This window comes from Camelus bactrianus, chromosome 5 (genome assembly GCF_048773025.1).
Source record: "Camelus bactrianus isolate YW-2024 breed Bactrian camel chromosome 5, ASM4877302v1, whole genome shotgun sequence".
NCBI classification, from domain to species: Eukaryota; Metazoa; Chordata; class Mammalia; order Artiodactyla; family Camelidae; genus Camelus; species Camelus bactrianus.
This window is the reverse complement of record NC_133543.1, coordinates 44,220,380-44,247,733: the sequence shown is the minus strand read 5'-3', so window position 1 is coordinate 44,247,733 and position 27,354 is coordinate 44,220,380. Positions and strand designations below refer to the sequence as shown.

Below are 27,354 nucleotides of genomic sequence, written 5' to 3'. Positions count from 1 at the left end.
CATGGTAGGATGGAGGAAGAAGAGCCTTTGGCAAAGGAGGCGAAAGGAATGGCAAAATGTTGGGAGAACCAGAGTATCACAGAAGCCCAAGAAAAACAGAGTTTCTAGATGGGTTGGTCAGCCCTTTTATGTGTTGCCTAGAGGTCAAGAAAGACAGAGGTGGAGTGCAAGGCTATTGGAAATATCCATTGGGAGATCTTTGAATGCCTTTGAAACAGAAGTTTTAATAGAGTCGCTTGTGTGTGGTGGGTCAGGGAAGGGGAGCAGGGGCAAAAGTGGGAGAAAGCACATTCCTAAAGGTTTAAGGAGTGCATGAGTAAAGAGGGTGTGTCTTTAGAAAAGTCTGGTGTCTAAGGGAAGGAATCCCTTCAGACAATCTTGAGGCAAGATTATCTTAGTATCTGACTGGTTGTAGGTAGAGCAGGGTACTAGAAAACAGAATAGTTGGAAATAGGTCATTGTTTTTTGTTTGTTTGTTTTTCTTTTAAGAAAGATTGAGGCAGGGTTAGTCTTACAGGAAAAGGATCTGAGTGAGTTTCCCATCAGTGAGATCAGAAGGTTGGTCATGCTAGAGATGTTTGGAGGAGTAAGGAGGCCAGTGAAGCTCAACCTTTTAAAAGCTTACATTTTAGTAAAGAGGCTAGGTCGTCTGTTAACGATTTTTAAAAAGAATGGAATTCTAGGTCTAAAGAGTGTGACAAAAGATTTGGAATAATTGCTCTCAGAATTTGGTGAGCATTCAGATAGAGATGATGAGTAGAAGGATGAGTAAGCTGTTGTGAGGGCCCCTGGGAATTCAGTGGTCTGAGTTGAAAGATAATTTTGACTCTTTTCCAGCAAGAAAAGGGAGAAAGAATCCGGGTAATGAGTTTATGTAGGGTGTGGCATTGGTAAGTGATTAGGTATGAAAATTGAGAGTATCCTTAGGAAGGTTAGGGAGACAGGTGAAATCAAGAGAGATAATGAAGTTGGAGAATAGGGAGGGAGGGTCCTGCAGGTTCTGATAAGATAAAAGAGAAAAGTCTCTGGGAGTGAGGGAAGGAGAGGGATCGGAAAGGAATTTCCATGGTCAAGATCTTGAAGGTGTAGTAGTTCCAGGATCTTAACCTCGTAGAGTTTTGGGGAGGTTTCAGTGAGATGATACATGTGTCTGCCTGGCATGCCGGCACTTCTCAGGTGCTTATTATTATTAAGATGTGGCTCTTGAATAATTTATACCTCGCTGTAACCACTGTTAAAATATTTGTGTAAATCAAATCATATTTCAAACAGATTTCAATCATGAACCACCCACCAAACTAACATATATATTTTTAACTGAACCACAGCCAAAGTTAAGTTTTAAAATATGCCATCAAACTATTTCAAACTATTTTAGAACATCTTAAGTTGCTTTTAAAGAAAGGTAGACAAGAATGTGGAACTATTAACCGTGGACACATTTCTTAAACTTCTGGGGTCTTGATGCCTTCAGTGGCAAAATGAGGTATAATAGTTAATGAGTGTTACTGAGATGATTCGCTGAAGTCACAGATGTGACAGCACTTGATGTTATCTGGCACAGGTGCTCCGTCTGCTTCCCTGCTTCCTTGGAGTGTCTCCTAACAAGTCATTTTACATGAGAGGATCTTGGAAGATGGGCCACGAAATGGTGATAGTGGTAGAAGATTGCAGTCGTTGTTTCCTTAGGGGAAAATGCTTTGTGAGGAGAAAGATCTAGAAGAGAAACTCAGTTCTCATTAATACATAGAAATGATTCTTACATTTGTCCTTGACTTCCTAGAGTGAAGAAGCGTCAAGGAGTTAATGTAAGATAAAGTGCTTTGTGACAGGTAAACACTAGAGGAGTGTTATGATTTCTGAAATGGGCGCCCTCCAACTATGACATGAGCGTTTTGTTCCCTTTAGCATCTGATTTTAAATTCATGAAGTTTATGGTTTAAAGCTGCTTTCCCCAAATTGTGTTCACTAAGATACTCAGGGTTCTATTAAATGTTGAAAGTGTTCCAGGAATTAAACTATTCAGTGTTCAAAGAAACTTGGGAAACACTGCATAGTATATAATATTACTGTCTCAGAGAGTTAACAGTGTAAATCAGCATTAAAAAGTCTGAGAAGTCCTGCAGTACTGACATTTGTCCAACCTTGTCTATTTCATCGTTTCCTAGAATTACTTGATCCTGGTACCTAGAGTGTTTGCTAGCTGTATCCTGTGAAACACTTTAGGAAACACTTATTTAAAGGAAGCTTTTGCATTTTAAAGTTGGAAGGAACCTTAGTGATGGTCTAGACCAACTTTAATTTACTCTTAAGGAAATTAAAATCCAGAGAAATTAAACAATTTGTTCAGAATCTAACAGCTTGAAGAGCTTAGGTCTTCTGACCCTGAGTGCCCCATCATCCTACCTTCAGAGTCTTGGCTTTTCCAACTGCAGCACACCCTTGCACTAGTGTTTTCATATGACGGGTTGTGTGTGTGTGTGTGTGTTTTAATTCTCTGAACAAGTAAGTCCTTAAGGATGGTATGTTGCATGTTACTTTCAGACAAAATAAATTAGAGTCTGCCAGCTGTCATCTGTTTTGTTTTTAATTTCTCCTCTTTTAAGGGTAATTTTCTCACCTATTTTATTGCTTCTTAAAGCATTTATGAAATCCAGATTACTGGCTTGGGAAATCAATCTAGTTTAAAATATCAGTGATCTAGAAAGTCCACATGTTCTAATTATTAATGAATATTCTTTTGGCCTCTAAATTTGTTTTGTCTTTTTCACCTCATTGGCTGTGGATAGACAAATTTACATATTGTTAGCCCCTTCCCGCCTGATTTATTACAGCATGCAAAATTTGCTCTGTGGTTTCTAGGTTAAGTTCCTGTATAGAAGAAACCACAGTTGAGACTTGACAGCCCTGCTTTGCTGAAGGCCTCTCTAGGACATGCTGCTGTGTGTGCTTTAAAAATCTGAATAACCTGCTTCTTGTCCTTTATTTCCATTAAGATATTTCAGGCATTGGTAGTTCACTTGGAGTATTTCTCTTTTAATGTATTTAAAGGTCCTTAGTTGTTTCATCTAAAGAAGAGTGGGAGGGTCCTTGTAAGAGACCCTCACGGGTTCTCTCTGGTGTCTACAGCATGATAATTTACCCTGAATGAATCCTGTGATGTGATGCTAGTGTTCTGGCGGAAGTGATGTGAAATAATGTCTATCATATCATGTGTATCATAAAAGAACCATAGAATATTAGTGCTGAACCCACCTTAAGAGAGAAGCTTTTCTAAGTACTCATTTTAAAGGTGAGATATTTCAACACCACGCAGTTTATTTGTAACAGAACCAGGACTAGAACCCACATACCCTGACTACTAGTGCAGTTTGGACTTTTTCAACCAAATCCGACTTGGATTATCATTCATTCAACTAGGATTTTAGAGATCACTATGGGCCAAGCACTGTGTTAGGCCTTGAAGGGAATAACAAATTAATGATCTTATTCTCATTAGTGAAACCTTTAGTGAAACAGGGGCTATGGAGCAGGGCTTTGAATAATGATATAAAGTAGAAATGAGTCAGGGCATAAGGCATACAGATATTTAAGAAGTGCATGGTAAGAACATGTCTAACCTGTGGCTTTCATGCTCCAGTTGACCTGAATTTAGCTGTTTGACTTTCAGGTGCATTTGATATGATTCCAGGATAGAAACAAGATTCTCAGTTGACTGATCAATTTTGTCATTGTGTTGATTGCCACATTAGCGTCACGCTACATTAATTGACTGTATTAATCTGCTTATTAGGGTATAAAACAGAGTAGAGAAGAAACGGAAGTATATCTTCCACATTCTTGGTATTAATTCATTGCCAAATTTGGTTTAATTCTCTAAAAGGTGGAAAAACTAGACAGCGTAAAGAGAAATTAAAGCAGTAAAGATGCTGTTTCCATTTTTAAGAGGCTCTTCTTTTCACTGTTTGCTAGTCGAATGTGTGAAGTAGGGTTGGAAACTAGTACTTGTGGAGCTGGGATTGTTGACAATGAAGGGAAACAATAAAGGTTTACATAAAAATTGCTCATACATTTCATAGACTATAGCTAGTGTTGGCATGTGGTTTTCTGTGAAGGCCCAGATAGTAAATATTTTAGGCTTTGTAGGCCGTGAGGTCCCTGTCACAATTACTTAGCACTGCCTCTGGCTCGAATGCAGCCATAGATAATGCATCAGTGAACTGGCATGGCTGTGTTCCAGTCAGCCTTACTTACGAAAGCAAGTAGCAGGCAGGATTTGGCCTCTGGGCAATGTTTTGCAGACCCCTGGTCCATGGAATCCTTTATTCATTGGCTCTTTTACCAAAAGGTGCACAGAAGGAATTGAAAGAAGATGACACTCAAACCAGAGAGTAATTTTACTTATTAGCACCATCAAAATCCAGTGGATAGAGAATAAAACCAAGTGAATGTAGGTCCAGTTCTTAGCTTTGATCAAAAGGTTTTGGATTAAAGAGTCAGTCTCGACTAGATACTTTGATTGGTTCTATTTGGGGAGGCTTCCTTCATGTATCTGTGTAATCAGTACTACCTTGGTCATATTTTGGTATTTTGAATCCCTGAGGCTTGGCCATAATTCTGAATTGGGGAGACAGAGAGTCATGATAATATAGAAATAGCATCCTGGGAGTAAATGTTAATTTTTTTTCTTTAAAAATGTTTTTGGCTTAGTTTGCTAGAGCTGCCATAACAGAGTTCCATAAACTGAGTTCATAAACAGAAGAAATGTATTTTCTCACAGTTCTGGAAGATAGAAGTCCAAGATTCAGGTGTTGGCAGGGCTGTGCTCCCTCCAAAGATGTTAGGGGAGGATCTGTTCAGGCCACTCTTCTAACTCTGGTCTTTGTTCTCCCTGTGTCCAAATTTTCCATCTTTATAAGGACACCATTCATACTAGAGTCCACCATAATGACCTCATCTTAACTTGATTATCTCTGTAAAGACCCTATCTCCAAACAAGGTTGCGTTCTTAGATACTGGGGATTAGGACTTCAGTGTATGTGGGGAAGGGGGGGACACAGTTCAATCCATAACAACCTGGTACCAGACATTCATTCATCTTGGGTGAAACCCATCAGTTGGGCACCCTGGTGGACCCAAAATAAAACTAAAATGCTTTGTGACTCACTCGTGGTCACATTAGCTTTCATAACACAAGTGTTACACTGTGGGCCCTGTTGTGCTTAACATATAAGGAAATGCTTTGTTGTTTTTAACCTTGCATAAAAGATACTTCTTTACAGAAGTAGCTTAAACAGGTAAATGACTACAGATGCATCTGTTTACAGCCATAATCTTCATGGACCTCGAGGAACTAACTGCCCCATCCCTGACCTGCTTTGCACAAGTCCATACCTGTCATTCCAGCCGAAAGTACTTCCCTTACTTCTTGAAGTCTGTTTTTCCTTCCTCCCCTCCAAACTTCTGGTAGGCTGTCACAAATGGCTACAGAACTCTATCCTCTCCTCTCTTCTTTTCTTCCTTCCCTCTGGAAGTTGAAGTTGAAGTTGAAGGTCTCCCTCTTCCAGGAAGATGAACTGTTTGATCTCCCTTTCCTGCAGTTGCTGCCATTACATTCGAGCAGAATTTGATGTGATGGTTTGCCATCGACCACATCTCAGACAGGACGTGTGTGTGTGTGTGTGTGTGGTGGTGTGGAGAAGCAATAATGCCCTTATATATTCAGAAAGAGATGAATTGCACTGCTACCCATTAAGGCATCAGGTTACCTCTGGGGACTTGGAATGGCAATGAGTTCCTGTGGTTATTAAGTCAGTCCTTCAGAACAGGGAGATTCTTGCCATTTGTAAGTTTGTTTTGAAAGCCATTATAGAGCTGTAGTTCTGTGAGAATGTGAAGCAGCATCAAAGCTTCTTGAGTCTTACACAAAAATTTAAAGATGCTCATATGTTCTGTTAGAGGTGCCTCACTTTTATTATTCTTTCACTTCTTCCTTGTTTGTTTTTTTTTTTTTTTGAGGGATACTGAGGACACACGTTGAAGTTACCAGTTTTTTTTTTTGAACAACTAACTTATTTCTCTTTATAAAAGAATTCCTCATAATTTATAATCATTGCTTAATTGCTGAGTTCTTTAACTTTTTGTTTGGGTGTGTTTATCATTACCAACCAGAATATTTAATATCTCTAAGCATTTGGAAGCTGTACTCTTTGCAGCATAGTGTGTATGTAGCATAATGTTGTACATGTATATTTGGGGCACAATATTTGCTGATTTCATTTGCAGGTTTTCTTTTAAAATCCTGTTTCCTTACTGCATTTAAAATATGGATTTGCTCATGTAGAATTTTTCAAAACTACCTAAGTGTGTGAAGCTAAGCATACTTATCAGTCATTATTTCGGCAAGAATTATCAGTGACTGGCAGTGCTGTCTGTCAGGGAACGTACATTTCTGCCCAAAATGAGGTCATTGGGTTTCCAAAAGCAACCACTTTCTGAAGTTTGTTTTTCTACAAATAGTCACATAAACTAAAGTAAGGATTGAGACAGTTTGCAGTGAACACGTGTGGAAGAGACTCCTTGTCTCTAAATGGGAACAGAAAGATCTTACCTTCAGGAGAGGCGCTGTGGAAGGCCTCTTCCCAGGGGCATCCCCCAAGCTTATATTTCTTTGGGCCCGTCGAAGTGTATATAGAGTTGTTAGCCTAGAGCGGGGCATTAAACTCTCCGTATGTCTGTTAGCAAGGAGCCACAGAATCCTCTCACATCCGAGGGAGGGTTAGTAAGAAGTGTTAAATCAGGAAACCAGAAATTGCTTGGATCAGCTGATGCAAAAGAGGATCTAGAGGGTGTGACCAGAGAGTGTGCAGTTTTAGAACCAGGAGACGCCTTTTCCTGCCACTTCACATTCACACTGCACATTCAAGTACAAGTCAAAGGATCAAGTGGCATTTGGAAGAAATGAAAGATAGACCCTGGGGGGGAGCAAGGGACGAGATGGCGACTGCTTTGCCAGTAGAATGGTCACAGCCAGAGTGCTAGGCATGAGTGGATGTGGAGCTCCCAGTGCCCCAAAGACCCAGATCAGCTGTTAGAGACCAGAGAGTGACCCTTCCAGAGCAGGAGGGCCACCAGGGTTCTGAATTTCAAAGATGCACCGTCTTAGTTCTACCCTTTACGCTACTTCATTTTCTCAAATGCTACAGGAGCATTTTAAGTCCCTGGGTAACTCAGAAGCTCACTGAAGTTTGAGGACACTAGGTGAAATATTTCTCAAAAAAGCTCTGCCTGTTGGCTTCTTCAGTGGGGAAGAATGAACTGTCTCATAAAGTAGTGATCTTTTAAGTCCAGGAGCGATGCAGGAAGGGTAAATGGGTGCCTAGTAGAAAATGACACGTGTACGAGTAACAGTCAAGATTGGATCCAAAGAAAAATTGGGATATATCTTTTAAGGCTGACATCAGAAAAGCTAAAAGCACATGTCCCTTGGAACCTTGGTTGGCCAGAGTACTGGGCCAGCTGGGCTAATGTGTTTGAGCCATTCTGAGTTCCTGAAGGAAACTGGCCACAATTTCAGAGGTCAGTCTGTAGATATGCTGAGCCAGCTAAGATGCCACGGCTGGGCAGGAGCCTTGGGGACCAGATGAAACTCTTTAAAATCCAGGCTACAGAAAGCTTTTTTTTTTTCCCCTTGGTCAAATTCTTGCCCTGGAATTTTTTTCCCCCCAGTAACCGCCTCAGGTATGTGTGTGTGAGGGGATGGGGAACATACATCCACAGCTAGCTGTGTGTACTTGTTGGGAGAGGACATGGCAGGGAGGAGAGAAGATTGCTGAGCCTAAATAATTATATACGTGATAAAAGTGGGTTTCCATTTCCTTTCCTTTTGGCTCTTTTTTCTCCATGACTCTGCTGTACACACAGACTGGGCGAGACTGCCTTGGGCAGAAGAGAAGGAAAGGTTCCAAAGCTCACACCATTGCTGAAACACACCCCCCCCCCAGCTGGACAGGTGTATTATCAGACAGAAGCGAAGGACCATCCTGTCTGACAGTGGCACCCAGCTCCTTGCACATTCAAGTACATTTATTCTGCTTGCTTAGCCACAGTCCACAGAACTTGTCAGTTTCTATTAATTTTAGGAAACAACATTTAGTAATTAAAAGCTCTTGCTAAAATTTAGAGATTTACCTAATCTTTATTCAGCCCTTCTAAGGGAACAGGGCAGAAAGAACCTTAAAGATAAAAAGAACAGTTACTGTAATCTCGCTTGCCTCAGTGTTTTCCCATCATTACCACCTCCCCAGTCCCATTTACTGCAGCTATTGGCAGTATTTTGACATTTTTAACTTCTGTATTGACAATCATGCGTAGCTCTACCTCTAGCTTAGAGGGGGAAGGCAGCCAGAAAAGTCAAGAGGTGGGTAATAGTCCTAGGATTTGATAAACCAGACAGTAAATATCCTGCGATAAAATTTGATGAAAACAGCAACTTGTACACCACTTAGAAAATATGCTTCTCAGTTCTTCAGATGATGTCCAGCTGGGAAGAATGGTGATCTACATAGAATAACAATTAGCAAAAAAATAGCAGCTCGCTGGAAGATAGACATGATTAACAAAAGGAGGGTTAATAGGAGTAAATAATCATAAAATCATGCAGTTCAATAAAAAAACACTGAGGGAAATCGAATATAACTATGAATGTGAAAAGCCCTGTGTGGTTGGTTTGCCCATAGATGAGTATTATTAGCCAACTGATCTAGCTGCTTCGACCATTAGTGTTGTTTTACCTATATTAAATAAAATTCAGGTATTTAGATTAAGAAATGAAATCATCGTACTGTGTAGGTATTAAAAATTCTTGTCTAAAACTTCGTCTGTAAGTTGAAAGTTTAAAAATCAGAACACTTTTTTTTTCATAGAAATATTATATTCGGTGAGTTCATTCCTAGGTTTGCCAATTGAAATGTTGTTAATAGTAGCTCGATTCCCAGGTCAGCCCCAAAGCCCGTGGCCTTCTAATGGAATCGTAGAACTGAGAGTGCTCGCTGCAGTTCTGAGTCTCTGGTGAGCAAAGGGGTGTCATGTGGTACATTTGGTAGAGGAAGAAAATACCTTTCTCACTTCTAATAATCAAAGTGAAAAATGTAAATTGGATGGCCTTTTGTACTCTCTCTCTGAGGGTGGAGAATGACAAAAATTAGGCACCTCTGATGGAACATATGCACATCTTTAAGTTCCCTTGCTGATACGCATCTCAGCTGCTTTAAGTGATGACTGTTTTACCGTATCAGACCCTGTAAGTTTGGGGATTTTAAAAGAGGGGCCCTAACCCAAAGGCATCTTTAGTTGCAAGTGGTAAAACTAACCCAAAAAAGCCGAGGGAATATGAAAGGTTGGCAAGACCAGCCTTGCCAGGGAACCCTTCCTGGGGAATTGGCTCCCCGTTTCCCTTCCTTTTGCAGCATCTTCCACTTTTAAACCCACAGGGCCATTTTCATTTTCATTTTCATTTTTTTTCCATTTTTTTCTTTACTGCGACCATGCAAAGGAGCTTCAGAGTAGGAGGGTGGGGATTGAGAAGCTGCTTACCAGTATCAGTCAGTTCCAAGCTTAGGACTGGTGGTGTCTGCACTGGGCCAACCCCTTTTGGCCATCTGGGTACCAAGTTGAGAGAGGGACACTGAGAAAGATGCAGTCAACTGTAGCTGACAGTTATTAAGTGCTTCTTCCAAGCTTGGCATTTTACTGGGAGCTTTCTGCAGTGATTAACTTGTGCAATCTTCACAGCTACTCTGTGAGCTGGAATAGACAGTATCATCCTCACTTTACAGATGAAGAGATGAAATTCAGAGATGTTACATAATTTGCCTAAGGTCTTAGTGAGTGGTGGTGGTGGGATCTGAACTTGAGGCAGTCTGATTTCATAATCCATCCTCTCAACCCTAATTGTTTTAGTGCCTCCTTGGAATTCATCTAGGCCAAAGAAGTTGTTTGGTTATTGTCATTTGTTGGGAGGTTTAAAGGAATACCATTGTGGGATAATAGTTATCATTAAAGATTTAAATTTGGATGAAAGAGGAGACTAGGCTTGTTATATATTTATAAGCAGTTAGAAATGGTATAATAAATTGGGGTATCTGCTCTCCTGTAATGATCCCCCACCTTTACCCCCAGGTTCTGTGTCATAGAGAAAAATCTTACTTTGGATATGAGTCTGGACAAGATGACACATAAGTTTCTTTCTGGATATATTATGGTTAAAGAATTAATTGGCATGATAACTTAGGTAAAATAATTCTCTATCCATGTTTTGATTACATAAGTATGTTTAGGAGAAGTCAGGTTAGGAGAGTCAAAACTGGCCTTTAGAGAAAGCCACTGGAGTGGGTTGAATTATGTCTCCCAAATTCATGTCTAACCAGACTTCAGAATGTGACTTAAAATGTAAATAAGATCTTTGAAAATGTAGTTGGCTAAGAGATAAAATCAAAGTAGAATTGGGGTGGGCCTTAAATCCAGTGACCAGTATCCTTGTAAGAAGAGGATATGACACAGAGAAACAGAAAGATGGCCATGTGAAGGTGGAGGCTGACTGGAATTATGCTACCTCAAAGCAAGGAACATCAGGGCCCACCAAAACCCAGAAGAGGCAAGGAAGGAGTCTCCAGAGCTTTCAGAAAGAGCATTGCCCTGCTGACACCTTGATGTCTGACTTCTGACCTCCTGAACTGTGAGACAATAAATAGCTGTTGTTGGAACCCACTAGGTTTGTGTTCTATTGTTATAGCAGCTCTCGGAAACTAATACAGTCAGTTCCCACCTTCCATTTATATTTTAACTTTGGTATAGCAACATATATAATGTTGCAGTTACTGTACAAATTTAAGTTTTAAATTTCCTGACAGAAACTAATGACTTTTAAATTGTATTAGGTTGGCCAGACTTACATTTAATTAACTTTAAAAGAGATGAGGTTCATTTCAAGGAAACTTTTTCTGTTTCTTTCTTTTTTTTTAAGACACACTGGAGTTGAGGGGGAGGTGGGCGCGATTTGTGATTCATCTGAGAGAATTTTATCGAACTACTCAGATGACTCCATTAAGAAGTTAGTTCTCTAAATAACTCTCTGTCTTACACTTCTCTCAGGTTAAAAATCAATTAGAAGGATTGGAGTGAAGGTGTCATTTTTCTATTGAGAGTCTAATAAAGCAAATCCTGGCAAGAATGAATAACAACTGCCTGACCAGATGTGGCCATTACCAAAGGCAGGAGGATCCCAACATGATTACATCTTCTTGAAGGTTTATAGTAATTCTGATTAATCTGTTTTGAAAAGGCAGATACCCACATATCTCATGTATCCAAAGGCAATAAGATTAAGATTATTAGGACTCATATTTTTCCCTGAATTATAATTCTCACTATCAATCATAATTTGTCTAGCGTCCCTGGTGTTTTTGAAGTCTGAACTAGGAATTTTAAAAGTCCACCTGTCATTCAGTTGGGAAATTGTTCCAGAGATGCTTCAGGTCTGGAGAGGAAATGTAATAGATTTCAGTGAAAATAAAGATCTTATTTCAGCTACAAAAAAGGTATGATTGATGCATTTCTCCCTAGATGTCAAACCCCTTTCCAAAAAACCAAAGCAACTCCTTTCCAAGATACTTAGGTTCTCCACCATCTAGCTCTCACTAACTCCTCTCACCTTCTCACCTCTTTCTGCCCCAGAGCTGTTCAACATACAACATGTAACGCCCTGCAACAGTTGCATGGTTTCTAACCTGTCAGTCTTTATTTTTACCCTCTTGATCCAGGCTCTGTGCTGCGCAGGGTGGGATTCTCAGGCAAGATACAGTCACATGTCCTCAAGGGGCTTACAGGCCAGCAGAGGAGATTTATTCTTTAGTTCAAATGTAGAAATACCATATCAGAAAGTGCTGAACTTTTGTTGAGATGAAAATATCATACATGGAGAAGACCTAAAGGAAAGCTGGTTGCCTGAGTGTTCTCTAGCAATATTCCTTCAGAGCCATTCTGTACTTTTGGGATTGGAGTAAGGGAGGGTATGTCACTAAGTGCTGCTGTTTTGCAACTAGTTTCTTGAGCCAAAAACTTTTTGGCTAAAACCTACGTTTTATTGATTGATGTTAGGAAGATTTTTAGTAACAATGACATAGGCAAACTATTCACAGCAAAGATCATTTTTATTTCCTAAAAGCCTTTAGTTAGAGCAACTGTATATCAAGTAAGGCCTCCAGTTCAGTAAAACTCAGTGGGATAGCCCTGCCTTACTCCTGCTTTTTCTTCTGCTTAACTTTTGAAGAGGTTGTCAGACTTTATTTCACATCTAGACTGCCACCTCCTTGGTGATGTTAAGAAAATCTCTTAACTTCTGTCTTAGCTGTAAAATGGTGAAAATTATACCTCTTTTATTGTGATTAAATGAAAGCACTTAGCTTGGTACCAAAAAAGCACAATACATTCTCAATAATGCTAGCTAGCGTCTAAATAACACCCAGTTCTCTAGAAAAAACAAAAATGTTTGCAGTAAGTTGTCTAGGTTTAAAACGGTGTTTTCCCTTTGGTTTCTGCATATTTAGCTATCTTTAAAGACTGTCCAGATTAATTTGATAGTAAAATGATAAAATATTACAGCCCGCACTAAAATGGATAAACAAATGACTAAGCCTACCCCCCTCAATTAAGAGAAAAATACTGCTCTTGGCATTTTGTCTGTTTCTAGAAGGATAACTGCTAGCAAGCATTTGCACATCAGCCACTATTGCAAAGTATGACTGGATTTTGCAGTAAGAAAGAAGATGAAGTTAGAGTCTCCAGTACAGGCAGAGGTTCTATGTGTGTTTCTAGGGACAGCGGAGTGAGATAACCTGTCCAAGATTTTAATGGATAAATTCTGGCCCCAATATTTACAATTCACATATTACCTTTTGAAAATATGTTCAGGCAGGATTAAACTGTTTTTTAAATTTGTATCTCCTCCTGATTTGCTTGGTAATGGAAGTTCTCCTCAAAGTAGAATATGTTTTAATTTGAACAATTCTTACGCAACTGGAAGCAGCTCTTGGGTTGCAGGGGAGAGCAGAGCAGCAGCTGGGCTGGCATCCTCGGTGCCACGAGGTGTGGACCTCCTTCTCCGGCTTCTCTGGCCAGAGTGTAGAAAAGGCAGCTTGCCCATTCATTCCTAAATTTTTTTCCATGCGAGCTGTTATAGTGCCATTCTTCTTAGTTCATTCCTTTGTTCTATGTCCTGATTTTTAAATTAGGCAGAGAATACTGTTCTGAAATTAAATCTAGCCCAAAATGTAAAGGAAGCATCCAGAGACTTGGATTTTAGGATTTGTGATGTTGTCTGTATGGAGAGAGAGAAATTTTTAAACTACTTGTGTCTCCTTCCTGCATTTTTTCCATTTCAGCAAAATGATTTGGTAACACACGGGTCCTCTGAATTTCCGTGCTGCTGCTTGGTGTTCACACAATTCAGAGATCCTAGGAGACCCTAGGTAGCTGCAAGCCACACCTGGACTGTTGTTTCCATCTGCTCTGTCAGAGCAGGGGTTAACAGCGGCATTTGAGCTCTGGCCTGTTTTTCCCTTTCCTGTGCTGGCAGTGCTCATTGGCTGCTTTGGATTAGATTGAGTGGGGGCCGAGAGCTGGTCCCTCATCACTGGCCATCGAGTGTGGAGTCTCTTGAAGCTGTTTCCTTTTAGGCACAATTGTCTTCATAACTGTGTTTCTTTGTTGATGGATAGGAAAAGATGGTGTCGTTTACTTGTGTGTTTAGAAGGGCAGAGATTTATGAAACTCAACTTGGGTACCTGTCCCTAGTAAATTAGGTCAATCTGGGATCATGATTGAGAATGAAAGATTGTGTGTTTGATTATGTGCAGCAGAGGTAAAAGATACTCTGTGTGATTTTATGGTGAAACTAAGTATAATGAGAGGAAAAAGAGGTGGGCAGACTCGACGAAGTGACAAAGTGCTGTGCTGCACTGTGGGGTGTGTGATCCCTACATCCGATCCCCCGGACTCACAGAGGTCCTGGGTCTCTATTCTACAGAGAGCTAGAGCTTGATTCATACTGTTCAAGATTTCTTGGAAAAGAAACTCCCTGTGAAATTTTCAGTTTTCAATCAGTTTCAAATGAAACTGATGCTTTGTGATTAACTTTAGCAAAAGAAAATAAAAGGGTGTTCAGGAAGATTAAGAGCCTCACTCTTTTTCTTCTTGAGCAACAACTCCCTGCTTTAAAGAGTATTGTGAAATAATTCTAAGACTAAAAGGAGAAAAGTCGTGTCTCATTTACATAAATATTGAAACCATTTCCCAGATGCCACTTACCGAAGATTGAAGTTCTACTTCAGAAAAGATGAAGAGGAGCCAAGCTTGCCGGCATTTGGGTTGGTAACCTCCCAAGGCACCCAGCTACCCCATGGCGATACCATCAGTCCTGGAGTGATTAGACAGTACTCGTGCATGGACTGGCTCCAGAAGAGAGACAAAAGTCTCTGGACTGTTGGTGGCAGTAAATATTCAGTTTAAACATATAAGAGAACTCTGACACATAAGAAAGTTTGTCTCTGCAAGGGAAAAATGGAGAAATTCTTACTCAGGTCAAAAGGAAAAACAGTTCTTTAAGTATACTGGCGAGCTACTGGGAGCAGTGTTCTTATAACTTTTTGGATTTCTGAAGGAAAACTAGCTCCTCTTAGAGAATTAATATTAGTATAGTCATTGTGAAGCGTTAGGAAGAAATCAAACACTGGTATACATGAATAGGACAATCTTGCTAATCTCTATTTTCTTTGTAAGGAAACTGAAGGATGAAGTTACTTGGTTTGAGGAAATGAATTTGTGACATATATAGGGAGACTAGATAGTGGACAGGCAATTCTGGTGATCTTTCAGAGATGTCTGATTGAAGCTTATTAAATTGCCAATTGACCCTGAATGTACTTCTCTGACAGAAAAGCAACAAACTGCTATAATTAATCTGTTTGTGTATCTTCTTGTAGATGGTACAGATAGTGATTGTATTATTCACAGAATTTTAATATAAATACGAAAGTAGAAATGGTAGCATTCATAATAATCTAGGAATTTTGAATTAAAAGTTTAATAAATGGTGTGTTGCCCTTTTTTTTTTTTTTTTTTTTTTTTGTAAGCAGAAACTGGATGCTGGCATACACATGGACATCCAAGTAAGCCATCTACAATATGAGGTGGAAAAGAGGCAGTACAATACAAAATATGTACTTCTTCTGTGATGCCTTAGCAGAATGAGCATATCAGTTTTCCATATTAAGACTCATTAAGAAAACTTGGCATGTACCATCATCCTAGCTACAATTTTTGTGGCAAATGAGGCCTGGTGCTTTTTGACAGCAGTGGTAGGAAGGGAGAGCTAGTTCTGCCTTGAATTATCTGTATAATGTTGGACATATGCTTTAACTTCTCTGGGCCTCAGGTTTCCTGAAAAGTAAGGGATTGGATTAGATCAGTGTTTATCAACATTTTAAAAATCAAACCTTCTTGGATAAAAATAAAAAAGACTGCCCCTACCCCCACTCCCCGCCCATCTCTCAAGGTCCTGTTATACTTCCAGTTGAGAATTATTGGATTGCATGATCTCTGATGTCTCTCTCAGCTCTGGAAATCAGATGAACAAAGGTTTGCATCTCATTCTGTGAATAGATACAGCTTGCTCCTTCTTAAAGCTGGAAAGGGACCTTTCCAGAATTCATCCTCACATGCCAAGAGTACTTCCTGTCTTGAGTCCTGTTTTGTGCATGGACATCACCCAAGAGCTTGCTCAAACTGCAGCATCTTGGCTCTCCCCAAATGGCTGAGTCAAAACCTGCATTTTACCAAGGCGAGTGATTCCTGGGCACATCACAGTTTGAGAAATGCAGCAGACTACACTTTGTAACCTCAAGTGGCAATACTAATGGGGTTTCAAGTCAGTTAGTAGGCCACTACCAGCATTTCTGATTTAAGGAAATAGATGAGACAAGATACGACTAGGGTACACTGTGGATGGTAAAAGAAAATAACTGTTTCACAAAATTTTTGTTTCAGTTTTGTATGTCTATGCCTATATGTGTATACAGGGGTTTGATCTCAGGCAAAAAGTTATTTTTTTTAGGTGCATCTCAGGCAAAAAAGAAAAAAAAATTCTGTGCTTTGTCTCTCAGAGACAACCATCTGCTTATCCCCTTCTGTATACCGACTCACAGACATTTACGGAGAGATACAGAGATCCGTGGTAAAGAGCTGCCCTACGCTGATTGTCCATACTGCATCAGATGTAAACTGCTGAATTTTACCATGAGAAAGAACTAAGCGTAGTCATTAATTTTTTTGAGTTGTATTAACTCAGATTTTTCCTGTTGATGTTTTACTTTGGCTGTATACAAATCACAACACTGTCAGATAAGATTTCATTTTTTGTGTGTTGTTATTATGGGAAGATTGCAAATACTTGTTCAGTTTCCTGAAAGTACAGATAATGCTTTTTTCTCTGGGGACTAATTTGTGAAACCTATGATCTGCAAGTTTATTCTCATGTCCCTTTGCATCTTAAAAAAGAAAAATTAACTTGAATAAATTTATTTGGGTTTTTTGGGGTAAGCTGGCTTATATAATTTTTTTTTCCTAACCTAATGTTTAGTTAATCACTTTACCATACTTTCAGTAAGTATTGTTTAGTGTGAAGAAAGTATATTTTTAAATAGGTAATTTCCACCCTGAGGACTTTGCAGTCTCAGCAATAATTCTTTACTTACAAGAAATGCTAGAAGATGTAAACCATACTGTACATAGACTTAAAAACAGCTGGAAGGAAGTTGTCCATGCTGGGCATCCTAGCTTCATTGGGGTGAGGCAGGAAATTCAGAGCTTTGCAGAGGTGTCCTGAGCTGTCATGATAAAGGTAACACTGTAGTTCCCTTAGGAAGTTTCCTTTTTTCAATTTATTTTGAGTAAAAAGGAAGAGTTTGTTCTTGTTCTTTTACAGGCAGGGCTCTGTGTTGAGGAGCAAAACTGGTGTCAATTTGAAAACTCCTCATTTGAGACCCAGAAGGAGGAGAAAAACATTCTCCATGCACTTGCATTCAGAACCCAGAACGGCACTTAATTTCATACCTGAAGTTGGGTGGGATTTTTTGTTTACCATGTTTCAGTAGCTGGTTATTATGAACTTTCTTTTAATGTGGTTTTCAAGCTACTGCACGGTCCTTTTATATAAGATTAAATTGAATGTGAAATGCAACTTTTTAGACTGATTACACATTGACACAGAAAGATGCGGGGTTATTAACCACCATAAAGTCTCAAGAGGTTGTCGTTATTAAGGTGACTTAAGCTGTGATATTTTCACCTGAAGACCACTCTGGTTATAGGAACTCTGAATATTATGTCTTTAATTTTTAAAATTTGTTTCTTTAAGCTTTAGTTGTAATTTTAGAAGAGCTTCTGTATTTATAATATTTCCTTATAAACATCTGTGGCTAAATGGGGAATCTGCTTGCCCTAAGTGGTGTGGGAGGTGGAACCACAGTGCGACTCCTGCTGTCTTCAGCTGCACCATGTGGCAGTGTTAGTGAATCTTCCTTCCTGGGTCTGCCGGGATTTAACCTCTTGCTCCAGTTCTCTGGCTGTTGGCAGGCAGAGAAGTGTACCCAGGTCCTGGCTGGGTTCTATCTCGATATGCCTTAGCCAGAGACAGCAAGAAGCATTTTCCTGCCTTTGAATTTGGAAATGGAAGGGAGCCTAGAAATCACCCAGACTAACCTGCTCATTTCCCAGGTGAGGGGCTGTAAGATTTGAATCCAGATACTCAGCATTTTTCATTCAGTCATTTTTCTTGTCTAAATACCTTTTCATAAAGAGGAAGTGGAAGAATTTCCTTAATTTTATGTTCCCCACAAGGTATCCTCTTCATTTATCATCTTTTTCCTTTCTCGCTGTGAGACTCTGAACAGTCATGTGTGACTTCACCTCCATAATCTATATTGATTTCTAGGTTGTCCTACCACCTTTCTAGTGTCGCCCCCTGTCCTCCTCCTCCCCCAGCATCAGCTTGTCCTAGCATACCCTTTGAGCCAACCAAGGTTGGTCTTCTCCCTGGCTTTCATGAAGAATAGTCCTTCCTGCCTGTGTCTCTGTTGGCTCCGTTTCTCTCCCTTCCTCTTATTCTTAGTGACTTGCCATTAATATTCAACTCACTCGGCCATTGACCCCCTCTGTGAAGCCTTCTTCAACCTTTCTGTCCCAGGCCCTTTCATCCTTGATCTTCCCTTGGTTTAACTCTTACTATTTTCAGAAACTGTACCATATCCCACCATTATATGTGATGCAGTTAAGGGCAGAGAAGGCCAGGAGCCCACTGTTAAAAGCTTTTCCTTCCTAATGACTGTGCTTTCTAGTAGGGAAGTTTTAAACCCATTGTCTTAAGCCCCTTACTTACTTTTTTGGCCTTCCAATTTGCTAGTGAATAACGTATATTTAATACCTTCCATCTGTTATCATCATGTTGTTTTTTAAAGACCTTTTTTTAATACTTTTTTTTTTTTAATATTAGGTTTACAACAAAGCTAAGAGGAAGATACAGATATACCCGTGCTCCCAGCCCCCACCCATGTATTGGCTTCCTCTAATATCCACATCACCTACCAGAATAGTACATTTTAAAATTTCAGTGCAAGTCTTAAATTAATTTTTTTTATTTGAAGCCTAAGAGAACGATATTTTATTCACAGATTTAGGTAAAGAGATTTCTTAGCAGTTGCAATTGCAACTTTACATATAAGGATCAGCTTTGATAGGTATCTTGAAGAATATTAATTATGTAGTCTTGGAAATTTTTCTTTTTAGATTTTATTTGAATAGCTAATATAACAACATGGAAACTCTCTGCTTTGACACATAATCCAGCAAAAAAAAAAAAACCCAAAAAACTGAACAATCTATTGCTCCTTTCATAGTTTTAGAGGCTACAAAGTTTGTTTCCAAACAAGGGACACTGATGATACGAGAACCAGTTTCATTAACTAATTAGCTGTGTGATTTTAAGCTTTGATATCCTGGCATCAAATGGGATGAATTGCTGTTTGCCCATTTGTCCTCCTTCCCACATGAGGGATGAGTAAGAGCTGCTTGTGTGAAGGGGCGCTATTGTTCTGCATTAATATAGGTGCGTCCTTTCACCGCCCCCCCCCCCCCCCCCCCCGGCCTGCCCGGAAGAACATCTGCTTCCTGGCCAGCTTCTCATTCTCACTGATTCACTCCCACTTCTCAGCTCTGTACTTTCCCAGCTCCCTGTGCCAGGAACTTTATCTTCCTCAGCCATTATTTCTAGCCCTTTTTGGAGCCACTGGGGTGTCCAAAAGGAAACAAAACAAAAAAAAATAGCCTGACTGTGGTAAAATTGGCCCATTTGGGTGCTCCCCCCACCTCCTCAACCCCGTTCCATAATTCCTTCAAGTTGTTAAGTTTTTTACATCTGGAAAACTTGTGGAGAGGAGCCAATGTGTAGAATTAGTGTAGCAGATATTGCCTTTTACGTAGTGCTTGGTTCCCACCAGGCTGGATGTAGTGTACTGTTTCCTGGTGAGATGATAATGTCCATGACTTCTGTCTGCTCTCAGGCACAACTGTAATGATTATTTTGCTTCCGGATAAGAGGAATAGTTGATGTGTTAAACCTCTGTGCTGTTTGATGGTGGTGGTGGTGGTGTAGGGGTAGCAGAATGAGGATGGGGATTATGAATTAACAACATTAAACTGTAAGGGTGATAGCCTTAAAAAAGACTTGGGGTAATTAAAAGGCAGATACTAGGTTTCCTTTCCCTTCAAAATATTCTTAGGAAAGTGCTCAGGGATAGAGGAAGACAGTTTCAGCTGTGAGATTGGTCAGAGCACTGTTCTCTAGCCTATTAGAAATAGGAAGGAAGTAAGACAATAGAATTGATAGTGATGAGTCTTTGTCTTTTGATTGTCTTTGCTGAACAGAAATCTGCAACGATATACATGATTACTAATATATTTTAGTTCACACATGGTTAATTTTGCTCTTTGCTGTAAAAGACTTTTAGACTTGCATTTATGTAGAAGAGACTACTTAGTGTGCATTAGGGCGGAGAGCGATGGGAGAGGGAGGGAATTACATTCACCACGTGTGTAGTTGCTGTGTGCCTGTTGTCGACCATCCTATCTTTTAGTGTAGGATGAGCTTTCCTGGTGGGATGGAGACACCAGAGCTGTCCACACAGGAAGTCCTCCCTGAGTCCTGTCCACCCAGGAAGTCCTCCCTGAGTGTTATCCACATAAGAAGTCCTCCATGAGCGTTATCCACACAGGAAGACCTCCCTAATTGCTGACAAGCATTCTTCCTGCTAATGCCTACATCCTCTCCTGCACGGACTGTAGAGAGGGTCTGCTAATATAGCCACCTGTTCATTCACCACCAACGTTATTTTTCTAATCAGCCCAGATAAATGCTATCGTGAAAATGGAATTAGCTTGTTTTCTCTGCCCTTGGATAGATGACTTGATAGGTATCTTGTTTGCATGGCCCAAAGCCGTGAGACTAGGCCAGGGAAGGCTCAGATAGACTCCTAGGCACTTGTGAGATGGGTCAGCATTTAGCTGTAGTCATTCAGCCACTCAGTTCCATCAATAAATAGGTTGAATTCTTGTTTAAAAAAAAACAAAAAACAAAAAACCCCACTTCATCCAAGGAGTGGATAGTGGGAGTGTCTTTTCAAATTCTAGGGCAGCTTGGGGGTTTTAAGAGGCAAAATACAAATGGACAGTCAGTAATGAAAATGGAATTTGGTAAAATGTTATCCACTTGACAGCTTTAATTTTTTTTTAAGTTTGTCATTCATGCTGTTGAGGTACATAGTGACAAAGTCTAATTGCTTTGAGTTGATCCAAGTTCTAATGTTGTAGTTAAAGACTTCTCAGTGTTTGTGTTTCAATCTGGGAGTGAGGGTTTAATTCTTCACTGGTTAAGTCCAGCCTTCCTAAAATGCAGACTCTGGTGTTCAGTGGTCACATGCTATACGTAGCCTTCAAAAATTATTTGCAGAATTCTTTTGTTAATGAAAAGATTTATAAGGTAGGATTTTTAAAGCTGACCTTTTTAAAGATTTTGTTATTAAAAAAAAGCCAACTGTTTGCTCATTAAAGTAACTTAAAGTCACCTTTGACTTTCTTAAAAAAGCATAGCCACCAGTGGTATTATGTCATATTTCAGAGAAACTTGAAGTTAATAATTTAAGTTGCAGGAATGATGGGCACAGAAAAATTGAATAATAACAAATAGCACATTTAGGATATAGACAGTGTTTTGGGGTGCTGTTGCACAAATTGAGGGCTCTTCCTTTGTTGTCCAGCAGAGCTGGGTTCAAATTCCAGCCCTGCCACCTTCTAAAAGTGTGACTGTAGCACATTACTTAAGGCCTCCTGAGACTCAGTTTCCTGATCCGCAGAATGGGAGAACCTCATTGGATTAAGTAAGATCGTGCATATAAAGCGTAGGGCACAGTGTTATTAACCCATTCTGAATATTTAGGAATAAACCCCTTTATTGTATTTGAGTTTTCTTCTTTGAACACACATCCAGTCTTTATCAGGATTTAAATTTTTAATTTCAGTGAGTTCTAGAAACTTAATGTTTAATCTAAAGTTTTCTGCACCAGAAAATAGAAAATTGACAAACTAAACTGATTCAGGGCTTCTTCTCTTTACTCTTCAGTTATTTCTGAGAGTTGATATTTGAATACATTTGAATTTAAACTTGCCCTGTGTAGGGCTCACCAGAGAGCATTCATCCTCCTGGGGATACATTCGGGAACCCCCTTCTCCTAGCTGGGATCGGGGTACTAGGAGATTTCTTTCCCCCAGAGGGCAGGCTAGAGGGGAAGAATGGAGGGACAGGCTGTATATGCTCCCCACCTACTTCTCAGAGTGGGAAAATATTACTGCAATAAATAAGGAGGCCTGTCAAAGATATATTAAATCAGCCATGTACATTCCGAGATGTAAATCATGGTTCTACTTCTGCCAAAAATAAATACATAAATAACAACCTACTCCTTCGTGTCCAAATAATCTCCAAGTAAATCATCCCCCCAGATGTTTCTTTTAATGAGGGAACGATACGAGTCCCTGCCTAGCGCTCCACTCCCCACCCCAGAGAAACGCAGAGGTAAGAGCCGATGCCGACTTGGGATGTTATGTTTAAAATGTCCGATGGTTCCCTTGCTTTGAGTTGATATAATCCCACTGAGAGGTGGGGATGGACCTGGCCACAGCTTCTTTTGGACTCTTGCAGTTTCTAATCCCAAGCGACCACACTGCGGCACTGAACATCCAAGGTCCTACTGTGAAAAACAGCGTGCTTTGTGCAAGGACAGGTTCTCGGACGTCAGTCAGAGGTGATTTGAGAAAAACTTGAGTCTTGCCTAGTTTTGTCTACAGCTGTCAGTTATTTGTGTAAATCAGAGGCTCGGGATGAGGAGTCAGCTGTGTGTGTATTACTTCCCAGCACCTCTGCTCTTAATTAAAGTGAGAAATAGGGGGCGTCTGGTGAATTGCAGGTAGCAACCAGCAGTTATGTTGGGTGACTTTGGAGAAGGAACACAGACCTCTGTGTGGCACGGCTGGCGGTCTGAGGTGCCATCTGTGGCGGAGCAAGGCACAGGGCTTAGCTTATATCTGGAAAGCAGTTTTTCTTCCTTAAAGAAAAACCAGGGATGAGAGGAAAGAATGTGAGTTCAACTGCTCATAAAGGGCATAAATCAAATAGATTTGATAGGATATGATCTCGGGCAGGTTTTATTTGGATTAAGCAGGACTGATATTCCTGGTTCAAGTTCAGCCTTCATTTATACACTGGCTATTGTTAACCCTTCTTGCAACTCTCCTTCTGAAGAAGAGTCTCTTGAAATAAACTGGTATTTGGACTCTTGATTTTAGCAAGGACCCTGGGCAGTGAGAGGAAGAATCTGCATAGTATAGGACATGAAGAATGCTTACCTGTCTGGATAAATGAGGATCCCAGTGTGTTGGGATGCTGTGAATTAGGATGCTCATGGCAGAAGCTGGGTGCAGAGCCAGATAATCTGTCTTGAATAGTTTCAATTGCTGATAAGATTAGCAAGGTTCTATTTCTTGTAAGCGGTCTGCTTTTTGGAACTTTCTAAAGTGGAATGTAGTAGTGTCTTAGATAAACCTAATTTTCTTGTTTATGGTGGTAAAAATCAAGCTGTAAGATTTGAAATTTTTGTTGAATGTCTAGTGACCGATTTTATATCTTCAATGTAAGTGATGTCCTTGGTTAGTCTATTTTTTATTTAGAAGATGTGAAGTGAAAAAATTCCTGTCTTGGTGTGAAACTGCAGAGCATTTGCTGTGAGGACAGTTCGGGGTGTGCTTAACTTCCATCTCAAACTGAACCATGTAACTTCCTCAGAAGTCATGTGTGTGGCGGAGGGACAGAGCAGTGTGGTTTCTCTCGATTGGTTAACAATGATCTGGTGTGAGTACATTTTCAGACACTCTTCCTAGGTGGCTGAAACCACACCAAGCCCTGGGTTGCAGGCTTTACAAAAGTTACGTTGCTTGCTGCGAGGCCTGGGAAGGTTTCCAGCTACTACTCCATTCTCACAGGGGTTAAATTTCACAAGGTTAGCCAGAGCAAAAGGCAGCCTGCCTGTGAATCTTATCCTGATGTCTCAATAAAGCCGTTTGGGCCTGTCTTAGAATGAGGCGATGTCTTCCTTATTTGAGCATCTTGACTGAACTCTGACTTTCTTATACACTTGAAGAGTAATCTCTTTTTTTTAATCCCTAAGAATCATCTCAATAAAATTGTTGGCAACTTTCAATCAAGTGTTCTTCAAAATTTGAAAACCTTTTCAAAAGTCCAGTGATTTCTAAATTACTGTATATTAAAGTAATATTATCACATAACTTTCTGCAAGTTAATTTTGAGTCTCAGATGTGTTCCTTAATGTATGTGATTAAAATCTTACAAAAAATGTCTTATTGAAGGTGCACATAGCAAATATTCTACCTAGTGAAATCCTATTATCAATTTCATGTTGAAGGAGAGGGCATTTTTATAGAATGAACAGATCTTCTTTAAGGTGTAAATTAAAATTTATATATTAAAGTAGCTTTAGATGATCTGTATTTGTATCTTGGTTAACTTCATTGGATTTGGGAGATCATTGGGCCTCTGAATGGGGCTGAATACCTTCCCTCTGGCGTTCTAACCCTGCTGTCTTTGTTTTCCAGCAGTCTCTGGTCCCAGCCCACCCCATGGCCCCTCCCAGCCCCAGCACCACCAGCAGTAATAACAACAGTAGCAGCAGTAGCAACTCAGGATGGGATCAGCTAAGCAAAACGAACCTTTATATCCGAGGGCTGCCTCCCAACACCACAGACCAGGACCTGGTGAAGCTGTGTCAACCGTAAGTAGAAGCTGTTCTTATTGATTGTAGCTGCTAAATGTTTCCTCGATCGTATTACAGAGTGATATAAATTGTGTTATAAGAGAGGTTCAGTACAAGATAAATCTGTGACTCCTTATGATGGACACAGTGACGGAGTTTCTCGGTTTTAAGTCCTTGGACACTTTTTCCATCAGCATTAGCATCAGCAGGATGCCTATGTGACAAAATAAACTGGAGTGTTTTCTCAGTAGAATTTGACTTCATTGGCACATGAGAAGCAGAATATGAATTACTTAAAAACATGTCTGCATCCTTTTGAGGAGTGCCTATATTTTGTGGAAGCACCTCTGGGGCCAGTCTGTCCCATCATAAGAGAAAGGTTAGTGATCACTGTTTGTCAGAAAGGTAGTTACCGTCGAACCTAATCCTAAATGTGTGTAAACTTTGACTCCAGCAGAGCAGCTGTGGTCTGTCTTCACTCAGACTTAGTTTTGTGGTCCAGGTTGTTCATCCCCATCTCTGGGAATTCCTACTCCCAGAATTCCTGTTCGCCTCCTCACTGCCATCCTTGCTGAGTTCTGTGAAGAAATGTGCGTATGTGCGCAACTGTGTTCCAAAGTAAATCTGCACTATATGCTAGTGTTGTCGAATAGAATATAAATATGCTACTTTGCTGTGATTACATTAACTCACTAACTAAGAAAGTGCTTGCTACTTTAAACCCAGGAAACCCAGGAGCCGGAAGCACTGTGCATTGCAAGGATCATTGTGTGAAGACTAAAAGACTCTAATCACGTTAAGCTCTAAAAGCCTACACACGTGCTTTCTCTTCTGTTTATCTGGAGACCATCAGTCTCTTATAGATGGAATCTTCTGTAACTGTGGAAAAGGATGTCCACTAAAGAATGTTTGCTGTTCCCCGAAAAATATTTCCATTTCTAAACATCTGATTAACAGCATCTTATTTCTGTTGTCCTGGGTGAAGTATAAACTTACTGCTTCTAACTTTATGAAAAAAATTATTTTCAAAGCTTACTTGGGGCAGTGTTTCCAAACTGGAGCTCAAAGTAATGTCTGGCCTTCCATCAGGAGGTGGTGGTGGTTTTGCTCTGTTTTGTTTTTAGGGAGGAGGGTGGGACAGGGCTGGCTGTGCTTTGGGCTCTGGAGAGCTTTCTGAAGGCCGTCGCCCTCAGCACCTTCCCTGTGCCTTTCCCGGGTTCCCCTTTTCATCAGCCCTCTTGAACTATGTCTGCAGCCCTTTGCTTCCAGGTCAGTGAAATAATGTCCTGTGCTGGGGACTGCTTTGAAAGCCAGTCCGGCTCTTGGGGTTTGTCAGGCCTGACCAGCGTCAGAAGGAACTTTGCCAGGCGCGCCCTGCCCGTTTGCAGCTGTTCAGGACCACAAATAGGCCGTTTGCTATCTTGTCTGCTGCCGGCCTTTACTGGCGTCTCCTTGTGCGTTTGCAGCATAATTACAGGTAGATAGAGCGCCATAAAGTCTAAGAAGCTAAAAATATAACTTTGTAGGAAACAAAGGAATGAAGCTAACCCTCCCATTCTTGAGGTGTAAGGGAAGGGAAGGAAATCTCAAAAGACAAATTGTTCCTCAGCCAGTTTTGAATCGTGTCAGATGAATTTTAACGTTAAGAGGATAGAGTTCAACAACCATAAAATGATACAGTCATAGCATGTTTTATATACAGTAAATATATATTTGAGAAATTAAACCAGCAGGGTTTTTTTTAACTGAATCAAATCATATTCCAAATGCAGTAGAAGAACATTTAATCATTTTTCTTAGAAAACTCATTCCTTTGTTGTTGGTCTCTTTGATGTATGTGGGTTTTCTTAGTGTGTGCAAACATCACTCTCTAATATCAACGGCAGCAGTCACTGTTGGCCACTCTCACTCTCTTCTGTCATTTGCAAAACCCCTGGTTTGGTATTTAACTCCGATGATAGTTTTCTTTATTATTACAGAGATAAGACGTATGGTAATAGAGAATTCTATGTCAGTATCTGCTGAAAGCTTCATTCCATTTAACCCAGAGCATCTAATAATTACCAGATTTGTCTTGTTGACGATTTTGTGTCTTAGAATGTAGAGAGAGCAAAAAAGGGCATTCTTGTTCTGGACTTAATTGTTTCCAATAAAGAACAGCTAGTTGGCGACAAGGGGAAGTGACAAGAACCTATGGGAAAGTGACTCAACCTAGGGCTTAAAAAATCCAGTGGACATAATTAGAGATTGTTTAGATAAGTTTCAAAGGTTGTCAGAAAAGGTAGGTATAAATTCATAGCTTAAAAAAGAAAGTATTTTAGAAATAAATATTTAGCACTGTAATTACAAATTGACCTGATGGAATGAATTGTAGGAGGGGCAACAATTGAAACAAAATAATTTGGGTGTCTAGGGGACTTGGATATTTTAGAGGGTTATCTAAGCAGAAGGATGGAAAAAAGACACCTGAGAATGTTGGTAATAGTGACTCAACTCCGTACAAACCACACATGAAACTTGAAGGCAAGAATGACATGAGGATTATGAAAACCAGAGAGGAAGACAAAAAATATCTTTAAAGAGATTATGTTTGAAGTAGGATATACAGATGCTATAACATGACAAGAAAGGACAGTCTGTAAGCAGCCTCACCCCAAGTCAGAGAGGGACTCATGACACTGAGAAGTGTGGGTCAGCGTGGTTAAGGGGAAGGGGCTTAGACTGGAGGCAGCCAGTTTAGGTGAGTTGAAGGGGACTAGCATCAAGGACCAGGCAGGGATGTGACAGTGGTAATGGTGGCCAGGTGATACAGATTGAAAGTAGACAAATTTTCTAAGAGCATTTAATGGGAGAAGCTGACCAGCTC

At 40.1% G+C, this 27,354-nt stretch overlaps 1 protein-coding gene across 6 annotated transcripts in view; it reads left to right on the top strand.

The window, feature by feature from the left end:
• The window catches only part of RBMS1 (RNA binding motif single stranded interacting protein 1), a 205,813-nt gene that overhangs the window by 90,690 nt on the left and 87,769 nt on the right, over positions 1 to 27,354 (top strand). For 4 of the 6 annotated variants that reach the window (XM_074363770.1, XM_074363776.1, XM_074363773.1 and 1 more), the window contains exon 2: positions 24,331 to 24,506. In XM_074363770.1, coding sequence (XP_074219871.1) covers positions 24,331 to 24,506 — 176 coding nt within the window. The remainder of the gene's footprint in view (positions 1 to 24,330; positions 24,507 to 27,354) is intronic. The other 2 variants (XM_074363771.1, XM_074363775.1) reach the window with 1 other exon arrangement.